The following is a 23,136-nucleotide window of genomic DNA, read 5'->3' as shown; positions in this document are numbered from 1 at the left end:
GCGTCTCTCTTCTTATTCTTCTTCGTCGTCTCTTTCTCAGTTCTCACTCGCATCGCCACCTCCAGATCTCGTCGCATCTCTTCCTCCAGTTCGGATCCTCTGCGCCGCTAAAGCCTCTGCGCCCCTGTGCCACTCAGAAACGGCAAACTCCTGCACGCGGATCCTCCAGTCTTCGCCAAAAACCTTCGGCGCCAAAAACCTGTGCCAAAAACCTTCGGCGCGCAGGGAGAGATGAGGGAATTAGGTGGGAACGAGAGCTTGGGAATGGCAGCGAATCCCTAGGGTTTGGAGGAAGAGAGGAGGAGAGGAATCGGCAGAGAGATCGGGATGGAGGTTGCGGTGGCGAGGGGAGAAGAGACCAGGGGGCGCGAGTCGAGCAGGGGCGCGGGGAGAAGAGAGCAGGAGAGGAATCACGAGCGAGGGGAGGGGAGAAGAGAGGAATCGCGGAGGGTTACGGTTCGAGGAATCGCGGAGGAGAGGAGAGAGGCGGAGGAGGCTCGGTTTTTTGGCGCCGAAGGTTTTTGGCGAAGACTCACGATCCGTGTGTCGTTTCTGAGTGGTACGGGGTGCAGAGGCTTGAGCGGCGTAGAGGATCCGAACTGCTCTTCCTCGCTCTCCCTCTTTCCTGGGTTGGTCTCTAGATCGTAGCTGCTGGTCTCCGCCTCCTCGGATTCGCAAGCTCGATCCGCCGAGATGGCTTACGGCGATCGCCTGACCACGTTCGAGGACTCCGAGAAGGAGAGCGAGTATGGATACGTCCGGAAGGTAACCTGTTTCTCTCACTCTTTATGTTGTGTTATTGTTTCAACATGAGTTTTGGATTCGTATGTTCGCTCTTTTGATCTCAGATTCCGCGACGTTTGGGGTTTCTCTATCCTTTTTTTTTTAAATATTTTTTCTGGGTAGGTTTTATTGGATTGGAATTGAGTTATTGTTTATTTTAGGATTGCTGAGCTGATTGTTGTAGACGTAGAACATGGGATGTGATCTGGATCGAATAGGGGTTACGCAGGGTGGCAGGGGTCCTAATTCGAGTGTGACGATTGCATAGCGAACTTAGGATGAGACAGAAAGGTCCTACTTTTCTCGAGTCAATTTGGAAATGGACCAGTTACTGAGTGTTCTTACCGTTGTACCTCAAATCTATCCTTGTCTTCTACTGAGTGAAGGGTGCCGGGATGATAATTACTTCATCGCATAATCTCCGAGACAGTATCGTTAGTATTTTAATCAATCATTTACTCGCATAACAGACTGGTCTATTTCCCTACTAACCCTATCCATTTGGAAAACTCAGTTTATTTACCATCATGTGAGTTTTTGGATGTATGATCTATATGTGAGTTTTTGGATGTATGATCTATATTATTTGCAGTCTAAGTGTCTAACATGTATAGATACAGATTGTTTTGGTTTCTTCTGAAACAAGTGAAATTATGATGACTTGTGAGATTATTTTGTCTCCTCACTTGTTCATGTATGGTATTCAGGTTTCTGGGCCAGTCGTTGTGGCTGATGGGATGGGAGGTGCTGCCATGTATGAGCTTGTGCGTGTTGGTCATGATATAACCTTATTGGTGAGATTATTCGCTTGGAGGGTGATTCTGCCACTATCCAAGGTAATGATTCAGAAGTCCCATTCTTGTTATTGCTTCTTTTCAATCATCTTCTGTTTCTTTGCATTGAAGAGAATTAACTCATTGATTTTGAATTGCAGTTTACGAAGAAACTGCAGGTTTGATGGTCAATGACCCTGTGTTGCGGAAGGTCATCAACGGCCTGAGTAGTTTTTACCAATTATGAGTGCATACAAATATTGTTTAAGCTTACTTGTGTATTTTTGTATCTTGCAGCCTCTCTCAGTAGAGTAAGACCTGGAATCTTGGGGAACATTTTTGATGGAATTCAGGTTCTGTTGATTAATAATACTTCTTCATTGTTGCTTGTTCAATTTCATTCCTTATCTATGCATCTAAACATGCGTCTTAACTGCAATTTGCAGCTCAATATAGTATTAATTTTATGTGTCACTGTATTTCTCTAGTAGATATGAAGTTTATAAGCAATTCAGCAATAACACTAGTTTTTTTTTTCATTTTTCAAATTTGTGGGAAAAATTTTCTGTTCCTATTCTCATTTTCAGTGCTGGATGCAAATGTACATCCAAAAGATACATGTTGTCGGCAACCTTGTTAAATTTATAGAGCCCTATCATCATACTGCTCACGTTGCTTTTTCTAATGTCATACTTTATGTTACTGATTACAGAGACCGCTGAAAACCCAGCATCCTTTGATTTCTATAAAATCTGGTGATGTCTATTGCACCATTGCCCTGGGGACACACGTTGCTTTTTCTAATGTCATACTTTATGTTACTGATTACCCTTATTGCTATAAAATCTGGACAAAGATACACTGGGGGAATTTGAGCCCGGGAAGTTAGGTAGGTACCTTGAACTACCAGTAACCCATCAAAATTTTCGTTTACTTTTGTTTATTGTTTTTAGCTTGATCTGTTATTCATCTTCTTTCAGCTGTTGGAGATCATCTGACTGGAGGAGATTTGAATTTGGGCAGATTTTGAATAATATAACACACAAGGGACTAAGATTCTCACTCATTTGATTCTTTAAAAATCTTTTTTCACTGTTTTTCAACATGCAGGCTGTCTATGAGAATACACTAATGAAGCATCATGTAGCTCTTCCTCCTGGTTCAATGGGAAAAATAAATTATATTGCCCCAGCTGGTCAATACAACCTGAATGTTAGTGAACAAGAGTTTGCTTAGATAAATTTGTTCAGATTTATCAACGGTATTCCTTTTACTTCTGCTCATGAATTCTTTTCTTCTGCTCTGACCATGTTATGTGCAGGATATAGTCCTGGAGCTGGAGTTTCAAGGTGTCAATAAAAAATATACTATGGTTCAGGTTTAATAACTTCTATTTTTAGTTTGATCTCCATTGTCTGGCAAGCAGAATCACTAGAAAATTTTGCAGACTTGGCCTGTGCGTACTCCAAGGCCAGTTGCAGCAAAGCTTGCTGCTGATACACCTCTGTTAACTGGTCAGGTAAAGTATAAATCCATGAGGAACCTTTTTTGCCATTTGGAATTAGGTTAGGCTCCTAGATATTGTGATATTAATTTTTGAAAATTCACAACAGGATTCTTCTGCCTTTTCTTGTCTCTAGCATATGCTAAATTGTGTGTTTCTTTCAGCGTGTACTTGATGCTCTCTTTCCTTCTGTTCTTGGAGGTACCTGTGCTATACCTGGAGCCTTTGGTTGTGGAAAAACAGTCATCAGCCAGGCACTCTCAAAGGCAATTACTGAAAGCATAGTTTCTCTACTTACCTTATATATAGTTTTCATCTTACACTTGTCAATTTCTGCAGTACTCTAATTCTGACAGTGGTTTATGTTGGCTGTGGAGAGAGAGGGAATGAAATGGCTGAGGTTTGTCACCCGTTTCCTTGCATTATACTCATAATTCATATATTACCATTCTTCACATACAACAATATCCAGGTGCTTATGGATTTCCCACAACTGACTATGACATTACCTGATGGTCGCGAGGAGTCTGTGATGAAGAGGACGACACTTGTGGCAAACACTTCGAACATGCTGGTGGCTGCTCGTGAGGCTTCCATTTATACCGGTATATATATACTTGAACTCGATTATTAGTAGGGTACCTGCAGGTTTACTAAATTCAAACTCAGTTAAAGAAGTCTTTTTTATGCTTGTTCATAATTGAAGTAGTTAACTTCATGTTATTCTTATGTGCATCCCATAAGTTAGACCTGCAAAATATTTCCTAACATTCCATTAGATGACTAACAAGGAAATCTTTAATAATCCTAACATTCATAGGAACTAAAATAGTTTTTTTTTATTTCCTCGTAACAAATTGTTAAAGCATTTAGTAACTGCCTTTGACTATTTTCTACTGCCTTGAAGGAAACTTCTTCAGAATTAAACTACTATCTAAGTGGAAACTTTCAACAATCTACAATCTTACATTTCCTAGAAATATTAAACAAGAATCATCCTGGAACTGAACTTCGTTGTTATCCCTTTGCTGCTCGAATATATGTTCCACTCAATCGACTTCTTTCTCAGGCTGAAATGCCAGCAGACAGTGGTTATCCTGCCTATCTTGCTGCGCATTTAGCTCCCTTCTACGAAGGTACTTGTATTAATGAAATTGTGCAGGTAATTTCTATGGATGATCTTTTGCCGGAGAGAGCCGAGTGGCCGAGTCGCCGAGTGGTCGAGTGGCCGAATTGCCGAGCCGGGTGGCCGAGACACCAAGTGGGCGAGACGAGTTGCCAAACCGAGTGGCCGACTGCCGAGCTAAGTGGCCGAGACACCAAGTGGCCGAGACGCCGAGCCGAGTTGCTGGGCCGAGTGGACGACTGCCGAGCCGAGCTGAGTGGCCGAGTGTCGAGGCAAGTTGCTGGGCCGAGTGGGCGATTGCCGAGCCGAGTTGCCGAGCTAGGTGGTCGAGTGCCGAGCCGAGACGAGTGGCCGCCGAGTGTCGAGACGGATGATGCCGAGGCCTGCGTTCAACGCAGTTTCCTTAAAACAGATTCGTCCCCTCCGGTGGTGCTTAGAGGTAAAGACGGACGTCTGTTTCCCAGGATACAACGACAGAATCGGAGAAACGATCAAGCACAGATCGTTCCCGACGAATTGATTACACCCGTAGACTATCACAAGGGGAAGCAGAGGAAAGAGAAGCGAGGGATCGAGAATGCTCTGCTTGTAGTCTCCCATCGCTTCCTCTTTTATAACCTCGCAGCATATCTCCAATTAATTGGAGATTAATGGTACGATTAATGGTTTGATTTGAAACGTCAGTAATAATACTCGACCGTTTCAACGTCAAGTAATTAACTCGTCCATTAATTTATACGTTACAAAAATTGAACGGGATGGCAAAATGTTGGTTGATCTGTTTGGGTAAATTATACCCTGACCGGTCCGACATTCGACGCGCGCAAGTTGCGTTCGCACCCAAGTTGCCTTGCGGGCAGTGCAATCTGGGCCCTGGATTTGCACCCCCCTGTGCACCCACGTGTGAGAGAGAACCTCTCCCCTTGCATTTGTTCACAACATCAATGCTTGTGATACAATATAAATTAACCAAGTTGCCCATCAACTACCAATGTGGGACTAAACTCCTCCATATGAGGGTCTTCTCCATCCTTCCATTTCATTGTTTCCATTCATATTTCCAACAATTTCTGCATATATCAACCTGCAAATGTGAAACTTCTTTTCTCACACGATTATGAAAATTGAACATATTACACACTTATTCAATGTTCCATGTACCTAAAGGTAATGTTTCCCCCCTCTTGTGGCTCCGACTGATATTGCAGCTCGTCGGTAAGGATGCATTAGCTGAAACAGACAAGATTACATTGGAGACTGCAAAACTTCTGCGTGAGGATTATCTCGCACAGAATGCATTTACTCCGTAAGTTGTATTTGCCATAGTTGTATTTGCAGCTCTTTCATGATTCTCTTTTTCACCTTAAGTTGATCGATCCATCGACAACTTCACCAGATACGACAAGTTCTGTCCATTCTACAAATCAGTTTGGGTGATGCAAAACATTATTCATTTCAAAACGTTGGCAAAACAGATAGGCTCCTACCCCATTGCATCATTTTAGTAATTTATGATGCATAGCGATTTTGTTAGTAGTGTGCCACAAACAAGCTTCCTCTTCATTCGAACTGAATCTTCTCAACTGCCAGTGCAAGAGTTACTTAGAACTACATGTGTTAAACCTTATGGATTTAGATTTACGTTGTGCTTTATTATCATGTCAATGTATCAGGCTGTGGAGAGAGGAGCCGGTTCCGATGGCCAAAAGATCACTTACACTGTCATCAAGCATCGGCTGGGTGACCTTTTCTATCGACTAGTGTAAGTAGTAGATTCAAGATCACTTTCTTGTTTTTAACCTTTATGTTTCCTTGTCCAGTCGACGAAGCCTTGAATCTATTTTTGTTTCCTGCAGGTTCCAAAAGTTTGAAGATCCTGCAGAAGGTGAGAAAGCCCTTGCTGCAAAATTCAAGAAGTTGTATGAGGACCTCACCATTGGATTCCGCAATCTCGAAGACGAAGCACGACGATCGACCGACCTCCTCTTGTGATCAGAGGAAATAATGCAGGCCAAATTGTTTGATACCATGAGTATTTTTTGACTTGGATCATTATGGAGACACCCTGTTGCTCTTGCTCATTTTTAGTGTTTTTGTCCTGAGTATGTGCCATTTGCAAGGGACGATGATACCCTAATTTTGCGATCTGTTGTGATAAATCATCTGAACTCGAGGGCAAACACCTCGCCAACTCGTGAAGAAAAGAGAAAGAGAGCAGATTATTTAAGCAAATTGAAAGTAGAAATTCATTTATCGAATAAATTTAAAACATAATTTATGTACATATATTTTTTTATTCTCTCCTCTTAGGCTACGTTTGGTAGGACGTAATGTAATCACGCTTGTAATGTAATGTAAATCCATTATTATGGTTGGTTGAAAGAATGCATGTAATCTTTAATTATAAGGATGATTACATTACAGTGTTTGGTGTCCATTATTTTCAATAAAGAATATAATTTTTATTATTATAAAATACTAATAATACCTTTCCTTCCTAACCGGGCTCGTGGAGAGGGATCATCTGTGATAGCGCTAGCAGTGCAACACCTCCTTCCTCTGTTTCCTCTTCCTTTCGATCTCTGATCAGTGTTGAAATGGGAGGAGCAAGTGCAGTCCTTTCGATCTCTGATCGGTGTTGAAATGGGAGGAGCAAGTGCAGGAAGCTACCTCTGCTTTGACTTCCTTCGTTGAGAATTTGTGAAGCGAACAAGTCTGATTCCGGGCCATGGCAGTTGCCCCTGCTGCTGTTTTATTGCAGTTCTGCTGGTTCTCCTTTGGCTTGAACCACCAAGGCAGCGTGCTTTTGGAGGCCAAAAGAGGGCTCGAAGACCCCTCCAACGCCCTCTCTAACTGGGAGGCCGGTGCCGGCGATGAGACCCCTTGTAACTGGACCGGCGTCGGTTGCGGCGGGATAGACCTCACCAACCTCAGCCTCGTCGAGCCCTTCCCGTCGGCCCTCTGCCTCCTCCCTGACCTCGCGTTCCTCTCCCTCTCCTTCAACTACATCAACTCCTCTCTCCCCGACGCCACCCTCGCCGCCTGTGCTGCGCTCTCCCACCTCGACCTCTCCCAGAATCTCCTCGTCGGCCACCTCCCCGACGCGCTCGCCAACCTGCCGGCGCTCACTTACCTCGACGTCAGCGGCAACAACTTCTCCGGTGAAATTCCCCCGTCGTTTGGGCGGTTTTGATGGATCGAGTCTTTATCGCTCGTTGCCAATCTCCTCATCGGCGGTGTCCCGGATTTCCTCGGCAACCTCACCACCCTTCGCCAGCTTAACCTCTCTTACAATCCCTTTGCTCCCGGTCGCATACCCTCCTCCCTATCCGATCTCGCCTAGCTGGAGGTGCTTTGGCTTGCTGGGTGCGGCCTCATCGGCGAAATCCCGCGCTCCCTCGGCCGGCTCTCCAAGCTCCTAGACCTCGACCTATCCAACAACGCACTTTCCGGCCGCGTCCCGGCGACGTGCACCGCGGCGTGCAAATAGATGTGGGGAAGAGAAGGCTATCGTACGGATTCAGGCGGTGAGGAGCGGAAGGGTATATTTGGTACAATAAAAATAGAATCTGTAATGTAATCAGATTCCGTACTATTTTCTTTGTAATCGAGATTACAGATCTTAGCTCTTTTTTTGTAATGCAATTACATTACATTACATCTCTAAAATGTTACCAAACAAAGTAAATCATCTTGTAATGTAATTCTGATTACATTACAAACCTGATTACCCCTTACCAAACATGCCCTTATGCTCTTCGTGAAGTAAATTGTGATCACGTGACTTTGATGTCACGAGTTCAAGTTGTAGAAATAAACTTTTACAATGCAGGATAAGATACAATTAATCTAATGTAGTTCGATTCTTTTTTGAGATCTCACACTGATAGGAATTTCGTATATAGGGTCGTCTTTTTAGAGCCATCAATTTGGATTGGGTTTGTTGAACTAACCCACCTCGTTAAATAATTTCAACGAGTTAAGTTGAAATTTTATTAATCCATTTTAAGATGGATTCAGGTAGATCGATCTGTCTAGATTTGCGACCTGTGTGGATCGGTCCGCGGAGAATTTGAGTTAGTCCGTGGATTGAGAAAATTTAAGGGGCGTTTGGTTTAGAATTTTTTTTATTTTTAGTTTTTCATTTTCTATTTCTGTTTTCTATTTTCTGATCAAGTTTTTAGAAAATAGAAAATGCGTTTGGTGTGATATATTATTTTCTATTTTTTAGAAAAAAAATTAAAAAATACGTTTAGTTTATTAATATGAAAAATTATAAATAAAATAGTTTTTTTAATAACAAAACCATCTTCTTCATGGAAAAGAAAATAACATATAAGAAGGGGTCAAATTTAACCAGACCATGTGGGACCGTGGGGTGGAAAATAAATTAAAATTAATTGATTCAAAGAATTGAATATCTAAATTATAAAAAAATAAAAAATATCAAATAAATAATTATAGTATAATAAAAAAATCAAAAGAGGATCAATATAATTTGATGAAAAGTTCAGAAAGGAAAAAAAATATTCAAGGGACAAAATATCAAGCAAATCGGATCAAACAGTCTGTTTTTGAGACGCGACCACGAAGACTTTTATCTCACCAACACATTGTTTGCGTCGATGGATCAATTCTTGCATTTCGATCTTCTTACTTGGATGTTTCTTTCCCTGTTCTTATCCCTTCAAGAACGACACTAGTAAAAAAAGGTTTGTTACTGTCTCGTAACGATTTCGAGGTTGGGTTCTGGTTATTGAATTTCCAAATCTATTCAAGCGATCTCTCTGCTACTCGGATATCCCTCAGTGTCGATTGCTTGGAATCATGGAGAGGGTTATCTCAACGCAGGACCTCCTTTCGCTGCCTCCTGCACCGCAAGCTCGCACCTTCCGCCAATCCCTCCTCCGCTGACTCCCCTTCACCGCCGCTCGTTTCGCCTCCCTGATCCTTGACTTTAACTCAGAGGAGAGAACTCCATCGCTTCCGAGGCTGAGAGCTGCCTTCGACCCCCAAAGGCCGCTCCTTTCCTCTCCGCTTTATGGGAAACAGAAGAAAGATCTGATTTTTAGCGCCGGCGTCGTGGTTCCCACCGGAGGCGCCGGGTTCGCGGAGGCTGAGGTGGAGATGCCTAAGTTGTTAGGGGTCGAAATTGCAACCCTTAAGTCAGGAGATAAAAGGAGTTGTGCGATGAGGTTGTGACATCGGGGAGAAATTTGGAGGCGTGCGTCATTACTGTAGTCGCGTTTTCTATTTTTCAACCACAGTTTCCATTCTCTATAGAAAATGATATTTTGTCATTTTCTATTTTCTTAGAAAATGACTTCTCATTTTCCAAAGAATGAGATTGAAAAATACAAAGCAAACAACAATTTCTAGAAAATCAGAAAATAAAAATAGAAAATGACCAAACCAAACGCCCCCTTATTTTTTTTTTCAAAATTTAAAATTAAAATAGAAAATTTAATGGACTAGCAGACTTGATCCGTTTAAATCGTAATTCAAAATTAAAATTTTCAACTTGATCCGTTTAAATTGTTATTCAATTTTAAATTTTCTATATTTTTTAATTTTTTTTGACAAGTCCATAGGTTAGCTCATCTAACTCGTAACTCGCTTTGGGTTTGATTGGATATTTTTCAACCCACCAAATTGATGGGACGGCCGGTTCCACACCATCATATGTCAGATTTCTAATTGATTGACCCACTTTACCATGGATTGATTCGTTTGACAACTCTAGTCCTTTATACTTTTCATCCCTTTACGGATTCGAGTGAAGTTAGTCTTTCTGCAATCTTCTCGTATCGCTCGTAGCACGCGATCTATCAGTCTAGCATTTTTAGGTCAACCGTTCATTAAGAGAAATTCATCCGTTAATTCTTTAAAGTTGGAACTCGATCCTTAGATGCCTAAGAAATTGAGAAGGTGCCCTGCTGTTGCACTATTACCTCAGTGGTCATATCAACAACGATATCAAACAAGAGACAAGATGTTTAAATCTCCGTATCAACGGCGTTGCCGAACTAAATGCTCCTATTACAACCCGAGTCAAATAACCTCAACGGCGATGTCAAACTAAATGCTCCTATTACAACCCGAGTCAAATAGCCTCCAAACCTACCATAAAATTTTAAAAAGAAAAGTGGCATGTAGAATTTTGACCTATATTTAGAATGCTATAACTCCTTACTCAAACACCTTTTTTTTATGTTGGAAATCTAAATCAAATTGTATGTTTGGAAGCTTAAATTAAATTGCATTATTGGAACTCAAAACGATATTACTTTGGTCTTTATCAACATCAAGTTTGATTGAATAATGTAGTGGCTAATTAAGTTATCATAATGAATTAAATTATTAAGTACATACATTTGATTAGAAAAATATAATGTTGTGTTTAATCTAGGGAGATCCAAATTCTTCCATGGACTTCTTTTGCCATGGCTATATAAACTGAAGTTGTAGCATGAAAAAATATCAAGAGAAAAAGTTAAATTTTTTCCTTAACTATATTCCTCCGCTAAATTCTTATACTCCTCTTTCATCCCCAAATATTATATCTTATTCCCCTTTAATTGGTATCAGAGCAAAGTGAGATTCAAGAAAAATGACATAGAAATGTTGTTACTCCATTTCCACGTACTTTCAATAGAGAAGATTATAATTATTAGAGCAGCAGATTTAAAGTTTGAATGAAAGCATTCATTCGACTTATGAAATATAGTCAATAAAGGATTCACTGAGCTAGAAGATGAAGAAGACTTAAGTGATGCTGAAAAAAAAATTGATGGATAATCAAAAGAAGAGTACTTATGCTCTCAATCAAATCAATCTTGCAATAGACAGTGGTGGACGAGAAAATTTGAAAAGAAAAAATATTAAAGCAAGCTTGGGAAATTCTATAAAATGCTTATAAAGATGATAAACAAGTGAAGAATGTTCAACTTCAAATTTTGAGATCAAAATTGAAAATTTGAAAATGGAAGAAATGATAGGGTTGTTGAATATTTCACCAAAGTTGGTTCCATAGTGAATTAAATGGCTTTGGGTGAACTTTAGATAATCTTAGAATTGTACAAAAGGTACTTTATTCTATTCCTGAAAAATATTTTAATCTTGTTACTGTTATTGAATAGACAAGATTTGACGAGCATGACTCTGGAGGATCTACAAGGAATTCTAAAAGCTCATCATGAAGTAAAGATTAATTTATTACCCCATCACAACAATCTAATCAAGCTCCTAAATCCTAAGTTTCTATTAGAGGTCGTGGTTCATCCTATCACGATAGAGGTAAAAATTTCAAAGGGCGTGATGATTCAAACTTTCATGGAAGAGAAAGAAATAATCAACAATACCATCAAAATGACAACAATGAAAATCAAAGCTTCAAGTTTCAAAGAGGAAGAAGAGATGGTGGTTATCAAAGAGACCAAAGATTATATTGAATGTAGCTATTATTATAAACCAGGACAAAGGTACAGATTGTTAGCACAAACAAATAAATGATAAGAGAAATGGTTATATCAAGTGTAAGTACTACCATAAGCCTCGACATAAAGTTATAGATTGTTGGTTTAAGCAAGAAGATGATAAGAAAACTGAAATTGACATTATTCATCAAAGAATGAAGAAATTTTGTTGTTTGCTTCCAATGAGTTTATGAAATGTGGTACCTAGATAGTGGGGTTAGTAAACACATGATAGGTAAAAAAAATTATTTTTCAATTTATCTAAAATTGATCATGGTGAAGTGATGATTGGTGATGTTGATACTCACAAAATTGAAGTAATTTGTGAGATTTATTTTAAAATTAAGTTTGAAAATATTGAAAAAATGTCTAAAGTTTATTTTATTTCTAGTTTAACAAACAACTTGCGTAGTATTGGTCATCTTATGAAGAAAGAGTATGAACTGCATATGCATCATAATGCATGCGTTATATCTACTGACAATCAAGTTATTGCAAAGATTATTGTGACCTCTAACAACTTATTTCCTCTCAAACTTGAAACCACAAATTTATCTTGTTTTGCTACCATTGATGAAAAGGTTTCAAAGCTGTGGCATGATAGGCTTGGACACTTAAAGTATGGAAGTTTAAAGATATTATCAATGAAAGAGATGATTAAAGCACTTCCAAAGATCGACCAAATTGAAGAAGTTTGTGAAGCATGCCAACTTGGAAAGCGACGTAGAGATCTATTCCCACAACAAGCATTTTGGAGAGCAAAAAGGCCATTAGAGTTTGTTCTAACCTCTATGGAAATATGCCAATAGAAACACCTGGTGGGAGCAAGTTCTTTATTACTTTCATTGATGACTTCACAAGAAAGGTACAGATTAAATTTCTTAAAGAAAAATCACAAACATTTCAAGCTTTTAAGGATTTTAAAATTGAAGTTGAGAATTATACTAGGTTTTGTATCAAAACTTTGAGAATTGATCATGGTGACAAATATATTTCAAATGAAGCTGAGAAATATTTTAGAGAACATGGTATAAGACATTAATTGACAGCTCATTTTACACCACAACAAAATGGTATAAGTGAAAGAAAAAAATAAAACTTTTGTTGAAAGTATGAGATGCATGCTCAAAAAAAAATACCAAATGAATTTTGGACAGAAGTTGTTTCTTGTATAGGTTATTGTATTAATCGATCTCCAACAAAAAACTTGAAGAATGCTCACCACATGAGGCATGGTATGTAAGAAAGTTTCACATTTAAAGGTGTTTTAGAGCATTGCTTATTCACTTATTCCACAAGCAAACAAAAATAAGTTTGATGACAAATTTAAAAAGTGCATCTTCCTTGATATAGTGAGCCTACAAGCTATATAATTCAAAGACCAAAAAGGTAGTGAGTGATAAGCTGTGATGTTCGTTTTGTTGAAGATGCAAATTTTAAAGATCCAAAAGGCAAAGCAAATGAAATCTACATTCCTTCATTAGTGAACAAGAATAAGAAGAAGACAATTCTTCTCATTCACCAAGAAATTCACCAAGTCCTTCGACAAGTCTTCCTCCAAAGAAAATGCGAAGTTTGTAGGAACTCCTAGATTCAACCGATCTTATTAAATATGATGATTCTGTATTCTTTGCTTTCTTTGTAGGAGAAAAACTAATTTCCTTTAATGATGCAAATAAAGAAGTATGAAAAACAACCATGAAAGAGGAGATAGTTATCATTGAAAAAAAATAAAACTTGGGAGCTCACTAATCTTCCTCCACATAAAAAAATCCATTGGTGTTAAATGGGTATACAAGACAAAAATGAATGTAGATAACTCCATCAACAAGCATAAAACAAGGCTTGTAGCAAAATGATACAAGCAAAAAAGGATAAGATTTTACAAAGGTATTTGCTCCTGTGTCAAATCTTGATACTATTCGATTAATGATCTCTCTTGCAGCTCAAGACAATTGAAATTTTTTTTAAATGGATGTAAAATCAGTATTCTTAAATGGTGTGCTTCAAGAAGAGGCATATCTTGAACAATATCCTAGTTTTGTTTAAAAGGGAGAAGAAAATAAGGTCTACAAGTTGAAAAGACTCTGTATGGACTAAAGCAATCGTCAAGGGTTTACTATAGTTGCATCAATTATTACTTTGAGAAGAGTGGTTTTCTAAAATGTCCATTAGAACACACTCTCTACTCCAAATTCAACCCATATGGAGGCTTCATATTTGCAAGTCTTTATATTGTTGATCTTATTTTTATTGGTAACAATTTGAAGATGCTAGATGATTTTAAACTCTGAATGAAGAAGGAATTTGAGATGGCTGATTTGGGAGAATTACATCATTTCTTGGAATTGAAGTTATAAGATTTAAGCATGAAATTTTTATCACTCAAGAGAGTTATGCAATTTAAAAAAATCCGAATGGAGAATGCAAATCCTATTTCAACTCCTTGTGTTATAGGATTAAAGTTGAGCAAGCATGGTGAAGGAAAACTGATTAATCCAACTATGTTTTAAAGTTTGATTGGAAACTTAATGTATTTGACTGCTACAAGGCCAAATATTACATATGTTGTAAGTTTGGTGAGTAGATTTATAGAAAATCATTCTCTAACCACTGAGAGACAACAAAAAGAATCCTTAGATATGTAAAAGGAACTCTTGATTATAACATCTTCTATCAAGCAAATATACTAGTCAATCTTGTTGGTTATACTAACAGTGACTTAGCAGAAAGTATCGATGATAGCAAAAGCACCACAAGTGAAGTTTGTTTATCTTAGAAGCGGAGCTATAACATGGTGTTCAAAGAAGCAATCTACTATTACACTCTCTACCACAGAAGTTGAATACATTGCTACTTCTTTTACAGGATGTTATTTACTTTGGTTGCGTGGAATTCTAGATAATCTCAAGTATGTTCAAGACGGTCCAACACCTTTGTTTAGTGACAACAACTCAACAATTTCAATTTTGAAGTTCATGAAAAAAACAAAGCGTATTCGAATTTGGTATCATTTCGTAAAGGAGCTTGTGAATGAAGATATTGCTCATGTTGAATATTATAGAGCCAATGAACAAAAGGCTGATATCTTCACTAAACCATTTAGAGGACCTACTTTCACAAAAATTGCAGCAAGCTTAGAAACGAAAAACAAGTTTGGTTTATGAGGGACATTGTTGAAAATCTAAACCAAATTGTATGGAAGCCTAAACCAAATTGCATTATTAGAACTCTAAATCAAATTGCTTTGGTCTTTATCAAGTCAAGTTTTATTGAACTATGTAACAACTAATTAAGTTATCATGATGAATTAAATTGTCAAGTACATTCATTTGATTAGAAAAATATAATAGTGTGTTTAATGTAGGAAGATCCAAATTGTTCTTTAGACTTTCTTTGTCATGGCTATATAAGCCAAAGTTATAGTATGAAAAAATATTAAGAGAAAAAAAGTAAATTTCTTCTTTATATTCCTCCTCTAAATTATTATACTCTTCTTGCATCTCTAAATATTTTATCTTATTCCCCTTCCTTTTTCTAGTTATTCTTCCTTCATGTTACTCATTTTCAGTCGATCGTAACACGATCCATCCAAGGGGGAAAGATTTCTATGTTCGAAACATAAATTCCCTACTTGTATACATCACGATAATATTTGTAAAAAGTTAGACCGAAAAAGTAGAACAAACTCATTGAAAAAAGTCGTCAACTTGTTCCAGAACGGTCATTGAACAATGTTGTAGTTAGCCTATATTTGAACTTTTGCGAGATACATAAATATACAAAAGTGTGCAGGTGTAACAGTGTTTGAGTATGTAGTATAAGAAATTGGGGCATAGAAGAACTCGAAACTATTGCAATTTAGTTGTGTTGAAAGAAAGCATTTTGTTACCTTCCAAGTTGGCACTTCAATTGGAATCCTTTAGGATTTAGAACTTAGTTGAGCCTTCAACTGCATGGAATCGTCGAGCATAGTGAGACACATGAAAGTATAAAGGCTTTCAACTCCTATAAATCACTCAACTCAGCCAACACATCGGTGCAAATTAGACTGATTACACGAACAAGTTAACACATCTCAAAAACAAAATAACAAAACCGCATTGAGCATTAACTAAATATCACAAGTCAAACTCATCTTTAGCATAGAAATAGAAATTGTCTGGATTGTTCGGTAGTAAGACATCACGAGCAAAGAAGATTGTGGAACATAATGATTATTCAACAAGGATTGTTTTTCACATACCCGTTTTATAAATTTTAGTTGGTTGAGAACCTCGTCGGTTTCAAGTTCCTGCAGATTTACAAGAACAATAGCTTTTAAAAACAGTAACACTGAAACACCAAAATCGATCAACTAATAGAGGAAGCAATTATAAAACACCAAACATTAAGAAAGTTAGTGATTGCGATAACAATCAACGATAAGCAAGAAATGTTGAATTGACTTGCCATCATTATGCTGGCAAGAAACTGTGATGTCATATTTATCGAATAAACAAACTTATCGGAAGTTTAGCAAACTTTATATCATATCAATGACTTTGTGGAAAGTAGTATTGGTTTTCATATGTATTGATAATGAAGCAAGAAAGACCAGAATCCATTGGATATGATACAAGTAACAAGTTCATCAATATCTCATGAGGTTATTTAACAATGAATTCGGCGACTAACCGATAGCATAATGCTGTGTTGATTCATGTAAAGACTATTCACCTGAGGCACAACACAATCTGCATGAATTGGATCCCATTGAATAGCACAAGAGCAGTCCCAATCTTCACTCTGAACTGTGAAAAGAGGAGCCCTGCAATGTAAAATGAGAGCTAACCACATCAAAACCTCGAAAAAACACTTTAGGGTTCACGCAAGAACATTTGAAAAAGAATGTGAAGCGTGGAGGATCAAACTCAACTTTGTTCTTACAAAATTATCTTGACTAATGACGCTTAATCAAATCATTCTTTATTCTCTAATTGAAGCTAAAGTTTGATATTCAATATTAGTCATACTGAAAGCCCTTACACTCTGTTTGGATGGGGTGAGAGAAAGTTCATTAACGAGAGGGGAAGGGAGGAGAAGGAAGGGAAAGGGAAGGGAAGGGAAGTATTTATGTTCTCCTTATTTGGGAGGAAGGGAAAGTTCATTAACGTAACATATGTTACCTTATTTGGGAGGAAAAGAAAAGGAATGAAGATTAAATATATAAAATTATAAAAATACTCTTACTTCTCAAAATAAATCTACATGTAAAAAATATATATATAGCTCATTAAACCAATATAAGATTTTTCTTGACAAAACCACCTTGTGAGACCAACTAAAATAAATATTTACAACTTAAATAAATAAAAAAATTTAAAGAAATAATGAGTAGACATATAATAAGCATGCGAAATATATAATCTGTATATTTTGGTACGACAAAAGATAAATCAGTATTTTTACTTATATTTCTATAAAAATTTATTGATGTAAGAAAGGAGTAAAAAGATCGTGCTCAACTAGAGAAATTTGAAAAATTATGTTAAATAAATTATTTGAGAATTAATATGTTAAAACAGGGATAAATTTGGAACAAATAAGATTTAGAGTTACCTTCCCTTTCCTTACACCCTAAATTGGAGTGTAAGAAAATCAACCTTTTCATGGGTAAGGAAGATTAAAACTTACCTTTCCCCTTCCCTCACTCCTTTACCAACAAGGTTCAAAGTTCCCCTCCCCTTATTTACCCTTCCTTCCCCTTCCCTCACCTCCTCCCAAACAAAGCGTTAGTGTGTAGCTCTCCTACTGAACTCTATAAAATGGTATACCATTAGCAATAATTAGTAATATAGATATAATTATGTTAATCGGAATCCTCGAGCACAGGTTTTGATTCATCTTAGAGGAAAAATGGAGCACCTAGCAATGCATCATCATAGACTAAGAACTACAAAATTGGCTCTTTCATTTTGGGTGACTAAGGGTTCGTGCCATTTGAGATTTTCCCATATTTTTTTTTGTAGGCGTAGAGAAAGCAGCGATCACTAATCCTCTCTTTCCAAAAGGAAAAATATGAAATTCTTAAGTATTCATTTATTGGTTCATAGAATATAATAAATAAAAAATAAATTTTCACAATAAAAATAAAGTACCACATAAATAATTTTTTTGGCACATTTTACTTACATAATTTACTTCAATAAGCCTAATCAACCTATCTGGTACCATCAGCCCAGTTGGCATGACCGAACCACTGAGACACTTAGACTAAATCGTTTAGCTGACGCGAACCATGCAAGCTGACTAGACCATCCAAGATCATCTAGCTCACTTGAATTGATCGCCTCGCCTTACCCTTGACCTACTTGCAGCAAATCATTTAGATTGCCCAACTCTCCTACCTATTCGGATAGACTAAACTGCCTAACTGCTCAAATTGTCAGAATCACTTGACCATTCAACTCATCCGGATGGGCTAGATGGCCTGGCCTGCACAAACCATCTTGACAATTGGGCCCGACTAACTAATCTTGGCCGTTTGGATCATCCAACTCAATTAACCCGCCCACATTGCTTAGCCACCTGGTCTACCTAACTCACCTGGACTATTTGATCTAACTAACCCAAATGAACCATCTAGACTGATGAGACCGGCCAACCTAGTTGGTCTAATTGAAATAATCAAATGAGTTATAGAAAGCATAAAATAGATAAGAGTTATTGTTACAATAGAGCAAGGAATTCTTATTCCTTATCAATTTGGAACAAGTGTTCCATAGGCAATGGTATTTCACGGTTATTTTTGCTATCGAGCATAGAAATCATTATTTCATTATTCCATGAGTAGATTAATAAAAAATCAAGTTTGTATGTACTAATGTAAAAGAATAAACTTGAACCAATAAAACTTCAATCATAACTAAGTGAAACGGTAAGGAAGTAGACTAGTTTTCAAAGATAAGAAAGAACCTGCGCCACTTTCCACAGATGGTGCCCTTGTTGCATCCATCTAAATATATAACCTCCTTGCATTGCACCCAATTACCAATATTGCTACGACATTGAGGCTCTCTTCCATTCCATACCTAAGCATTACATTTGGCACGTTCAACCCATTTAGTATCCAAAGCAACACATCAAATAAATGGTTGCTTCGAGAAAAAGATCTAACCCTTACATTCAAATTTACGGATTCATCGGTATCCATTTTATAAGGTTCATCAAAATAATCATCTTCACTACATAATCAAAGAGACTACATCAGGGACAAATAAGGACTGGTGAAGAAAAACCAAAACAAACAAGGAGAAAGAACATAAAAAGTGACATGTAGAAACAAAAAGCATTAGGTGAGATCTTATCGATACAAAGGAGATAGGTGAATAACATACTTGGAAGCAGGTCCAGACCAGTCTGCGACATCAGCTTGAAAATATTTACCAATTCGAACGCCGGTGGTATATGGTTTATGGTCCTTCAACATGAATGATATAGAATATTTTCTATTTGTCTGATTCGAGCTTTCACCTACAGCCTTTGATGACTTATTCACCAGATGTTTTGGCTTCTTCTTGAAACAAGGAAGGCAATACCATTCATCAACTGGAAGTTGTTTCAATCTTGGAACACAACAAGACTGATGATGCGCTTCATTGCACTCATCACAAATAAGCATCTTCAGTGGGTTTTCAAATAGCCCACATATTTTGCATTTCTGAGAAAGCTCACTGTTATCATTCAACATGATTCCTATATCATAATGGCTGATTCTAGTATGAGAATTTCCCAGAAGCCTGTGTTTTTTTAGCACATAGATACAAAGCTCCCTCGCCGATTCAAATTCTCGTAGTTCCAGAATATCAGAAGTTGAACACTCATAGGTATTATTTGTTTCTATCTTGGAGAAAGTAGATGTGATTTCCACATGGAATTTTGAGGATGAACATCTATCGTTTAAACTAGGACAATGCTCCTCTGGAGATTTAGGTAATTCTAGATCGGATGCTTTATCAGGCATGTCAAATTCTTCAATAGAACTCGAGTGGTGCAAACCAGAATCATGAACAGACTCAACGTTTCTTGTGGTAAGAACAACAACCGGAGATGTTTTAGTATCAGCTTTCAGAACTTCCAACAGGTTATCCTCGGAACTAATGGAAGACTTTGAACCGAAACCTTGTTTTGTATCTTTTATATCATTAGGTTCTGGGAGAAGAGCAAGTGAATTTCTTTGGAACCTCCTCCTCTTGTAGACATACCCACCACTCATAGGCGCTGAACTCGAGCACGAGCCATTCAAAGTCAATACATCGATATAGCTTCCAGATGAAACTATTGTTCTATTAGGAGGTAGTTCGAATGCTTCCTTGTCTGTATAATGGCATTCTTTGCGCTTTGGAGACATTTGATAACTTTAACTAATCTGTAATCAACAACAATTTCTATTTCTGAATTCCTTAAAACAAAATATATATAGTGATCAAACATAATATCATAACTTGCGCTTAGCATGCCACTTCGCCTCAAACTAAGCAGCCACATATGGTTGAGTTAAGTGTTGTTTAAAATCTACAATCCAGTTATGACTTACCGATATATGTCCTAGGATGATGTATAGCGGAGTCGAAATGTTTTCGGCAAAAAGCTTCCTAGAACATGAAATAATTGATCAGCAAAACTTTCCACCATGTGTACTTGCATACTAAACAAAACCGTGTATATGGTATTGATCTACATGCAATTTTAAGATTTAAGTGCAAACTGAAAACAACTAAAGAAAGAAAGATCAATGAATACAAAAATAAGAAAACCATAGTGTTTTGCATAAGTGTATTTAGAGACTATCAGTTATTTCAACTGCCAAATAAAAAATATTTACACAACTTGATATTCGACAGAACGAAGAGATGGTTTATTCCGACATTTTCTGAATGTTAAAGCAAAAACTCGCCATTCAACAAGTTGGAGTGAATGAAATTGATGGAGATTTCAATTTTGATGGAAGAAAAAAAAATTGATTCTTAAACCCTGATTTTCAGGTTGAGACACCAAACGAACATCGAACAGAAATCAAATATTCTATGATAAAGGAAAGGTGATTCAAGGAAGAAGATGCTAGAAAAACAATCTAACACAAACCACTATCTTTCCAATAGAGGATTAAATTTTAAGATAGAGTTCGACTTTGGGGGCAAAATACTGTTCAACAACAAACCGTGTATCCTGACTTATATTGGGTCGGCTACAAAAGCAAGCATCGCCAATCAATTCCATATCACTTGTTCAGTGAATGCACAATCATCGGGCCACTACAAACTTTTTGCTAATAATGAAGGGATTTTCACCACTCAATCTCAATAAACCAATTTGTTGCTAAATGTGTTGCATTTATTAATATTGTTAGATGCTATTTACCAGGATGGAAAAGAAACAACACAGGTTTCAGTGGCAAAAACTTTGCCCGATCAGCATTTCATGGTTTATGTTGTTCTTCACTTCCTTCCCTATAGGATACCTGATAGCTAGCAGCCATCCTCTTTAATTCTTATGTTTCTCTGTAATAGATTGTTTTAGCCTTATGGAGCAATATTTTTTGGCCTTGATGAGGTTCTCATAAAAGAAGTAATTTAGGGTTTGTTTGGTTCACAGAAAATGTTTTCTCAAAGAATGTCTCTTCTAGGTTTTGCAATGTTTGGCTTCACATAAAATCTTAATCAATTGAAACAAAATAAATTTTGCTTGAATCCCCTCTGTCCACAACTCTCCTCTACAAACAACAACCCTCCCCATTTGTCTGCTCCTCTTCCTCGAGAATAGCAACCCGGCGTTGCACGCCATCACCCACCGTGGCCCAATGAGACCAAGACTGAGCTGTTGTAGCCTGTTGCCTCATCGGACAAAAGGAGCTATTGGTCGTGTTAGATTTGTGGTCTCACTAAATCTATCACACTGCCCTCAATCCCACCACTGCTTGCCGAGATATGAGTTGACCTCGGCAAGGAAGAGAAGCAAGAAGAATAATGGAAACTACACTTGATCTTAGCCAAAAGGCCAAGAAAAGTATAAGCTATGCTTTAGATTTATCCGGTAGGCGAACCAGGATGAAAGATCGCGTACCTCTAGAATTAGTCAGGTGAAGTCCAGACACTTAGATTATCAAAAAAAATGGAAAATATCTTCCTTATATCATGCATGCCAAACAAGGGGAAATAATTCATTTTCCAACAAAAATTTCCTTGAAAATGTTTTGAACAAACATAATATTTTACGCGAAACAAATAGATCCTTAATAGAGAGGGGGAAAACCTAGAAATATATAGAAATAGTGCCTAATCCCCTGAAAAGTACTTGAGATTATTGATGTGAAAATGCAAATTAAATCCAAATTCTTAATATCTACAATCCGTTGCACAAAGATATTATATCAGTTTTGGCATTTCTAATTACACACACATATTTCTCTGTAATTAGAAAACCCTAGGATAAACACTATCATGCATAAGCTATATCAATCAACTTAGAATCAAGAAACTTGGAATCAATCATCAGGGAAGAACCCTACACCAACCAAACATGCACAATCATCACTAAACACCCAAGGAAGAGGCAACTTTTGAATCTCCACACAAGATTTTCACTGCCTGTATGCATGAAGTAACAATTACAGGAACCAAAGTGGTCGAAATCGGGCTCACCGAAGTCCTCTCAGTGAAGAACCCTAATCCCTCTCCGGAACCAAACGAAAGTGTGTCCAAGGTTCGCCTTTCGAGCCTTAAATAGTTGTAGTGCACAAAAAAAATCCATCTTTTACAACACCCTGCAACTCTTGACATGTTTGCCACCGTTGGATTTGACTTTTTCCAAAACTGTAAAGGTGTATTTGGTTAGATTATCATGGATAATATTGATTATGATTACCAAGTAATCAATTAAAAAAATAAAATATAATTTAATATTATTTGATTCAATCTAGATAATACAATAAAAATTTATTTATTTAGAGGTTTTAGTATATAATCTAGTTTAATATTTACTATATTATCCTTTTTTTCCTCAAGAAAAATCCTCTCCCAACCTCTAGCCACTTGGTGGTTGCCTATAAATTGACTCCGTGATTTATCTCCCTTTACATAACCTAGATATGAGTTATGAGAGGCACTTGGGAGCATAATCATCTTTTGTGATAATTAGGTATTTTTACAACTAAATCAATTTGATATTTGATTAATTTCGCCTTGCCACCACTGGTCTTGCCTTGTCGCCACTACTCGTCTCATCGTCACTCCCCTCGTCTCCCGCCGCTCCCCTCTTTCCCATAGCGAGTCATTGGAGAACAACCGATGCAAAGCGCTCACTGCAACTGCTGCTCCCCTCTTCCCCATCGCGCATCCCCTCTGCAAGTTGTGGATGCTGAAAAAAATTAAAGGATAATTTTGAGAAAAAAAAATCGTTAACTCAGAATCGTACAAAATCATATTTGCTAAGGCA

General features: G+C 37.5%; 1 protein-coding gene and 1 pseudogene across 8 annotated transcripts; one reads left to right on the top strand and one right to left on the bottom strand.

Moving 5' to 3' along the window:
• The first annotated feature begins 284 nt into the window (after positions 1 to 284).
• Positions 285 to 6,521, top strand: LOC141818092 (V-type proton ATPase catalytic subunit A-like; annotated as a pseudogene).
• LOC141818090 (uncharacterized) lies at positions 3,585 to 22,411 on the bottom strand. Of its 8 annotated transcripts, none has more exons than XM_074705668.1 (9): positions 22,344 to 22,411; positions 20,240 to 20,297; positions 19,041 to 20,071; positions 18,827 to 18,887; positions 18,619 to 18,734; positions 16,381 to 16,471; positions 15,908 to 15,955; positions 15,554 to 15,613; positions 3,585 to 3,713 (listed from the first exon to the last, which is right to left on the bottom strand). In XM_074705668.1, exons 3-8 carry the CDS (start codon positions 20,051 to 20,053, stop codon positions 15,584 to 15,586), a joined length of 1,359 nt encoding a protein of 452 aa, XP_074561769.1. In that variant the 5' UTR covers positions 20,054 to 20,071; positions 20,240 to 20,297; positions 22,344 to 22,411; the 3' UTR covers positions 3,585 to 3,713; positions 15,554 to 15,583. The 8 variants fall into 8 exon arrangements, 7 of the variants coding, with proteins under 7 accessions (XP_074561769.1, XP_074561770.1, XP_074561771.1 ...); XM_074705669.1 differs by having other exon boundaries at positions 3,585 to 3,702; XM_074705670.1 differs by lacking the exon at positions 3,585 to 3,713 and adding an exon at positions 3,720 to 3,810.
• Between the last annotated feature and the right edge of the window lie 725 nt (positions 22,412 to 23,136).

Source organism: Curcuma longa, unplaced genomic scaffold, assembly GCF_044706935.1.
Source record: "Curcuma longa cultivar G26 ecotype Majalengka, Jawa Barat unplaced genomic scaffold, ITB_CL_G26_1.1 contig_23281, whole genome shotgun sequence".
Taxonomy (NCBI): domain Eukaryota; kingdom Viridiplantae; phylum Streptophyta; class Magnoliopsida; order Zingiberales; family Zingiberaceae; genus Curcuma; species Curcuma longa.
This window is presented reverse-complemented; position numbering and strand designations above follow the sequence as displayed.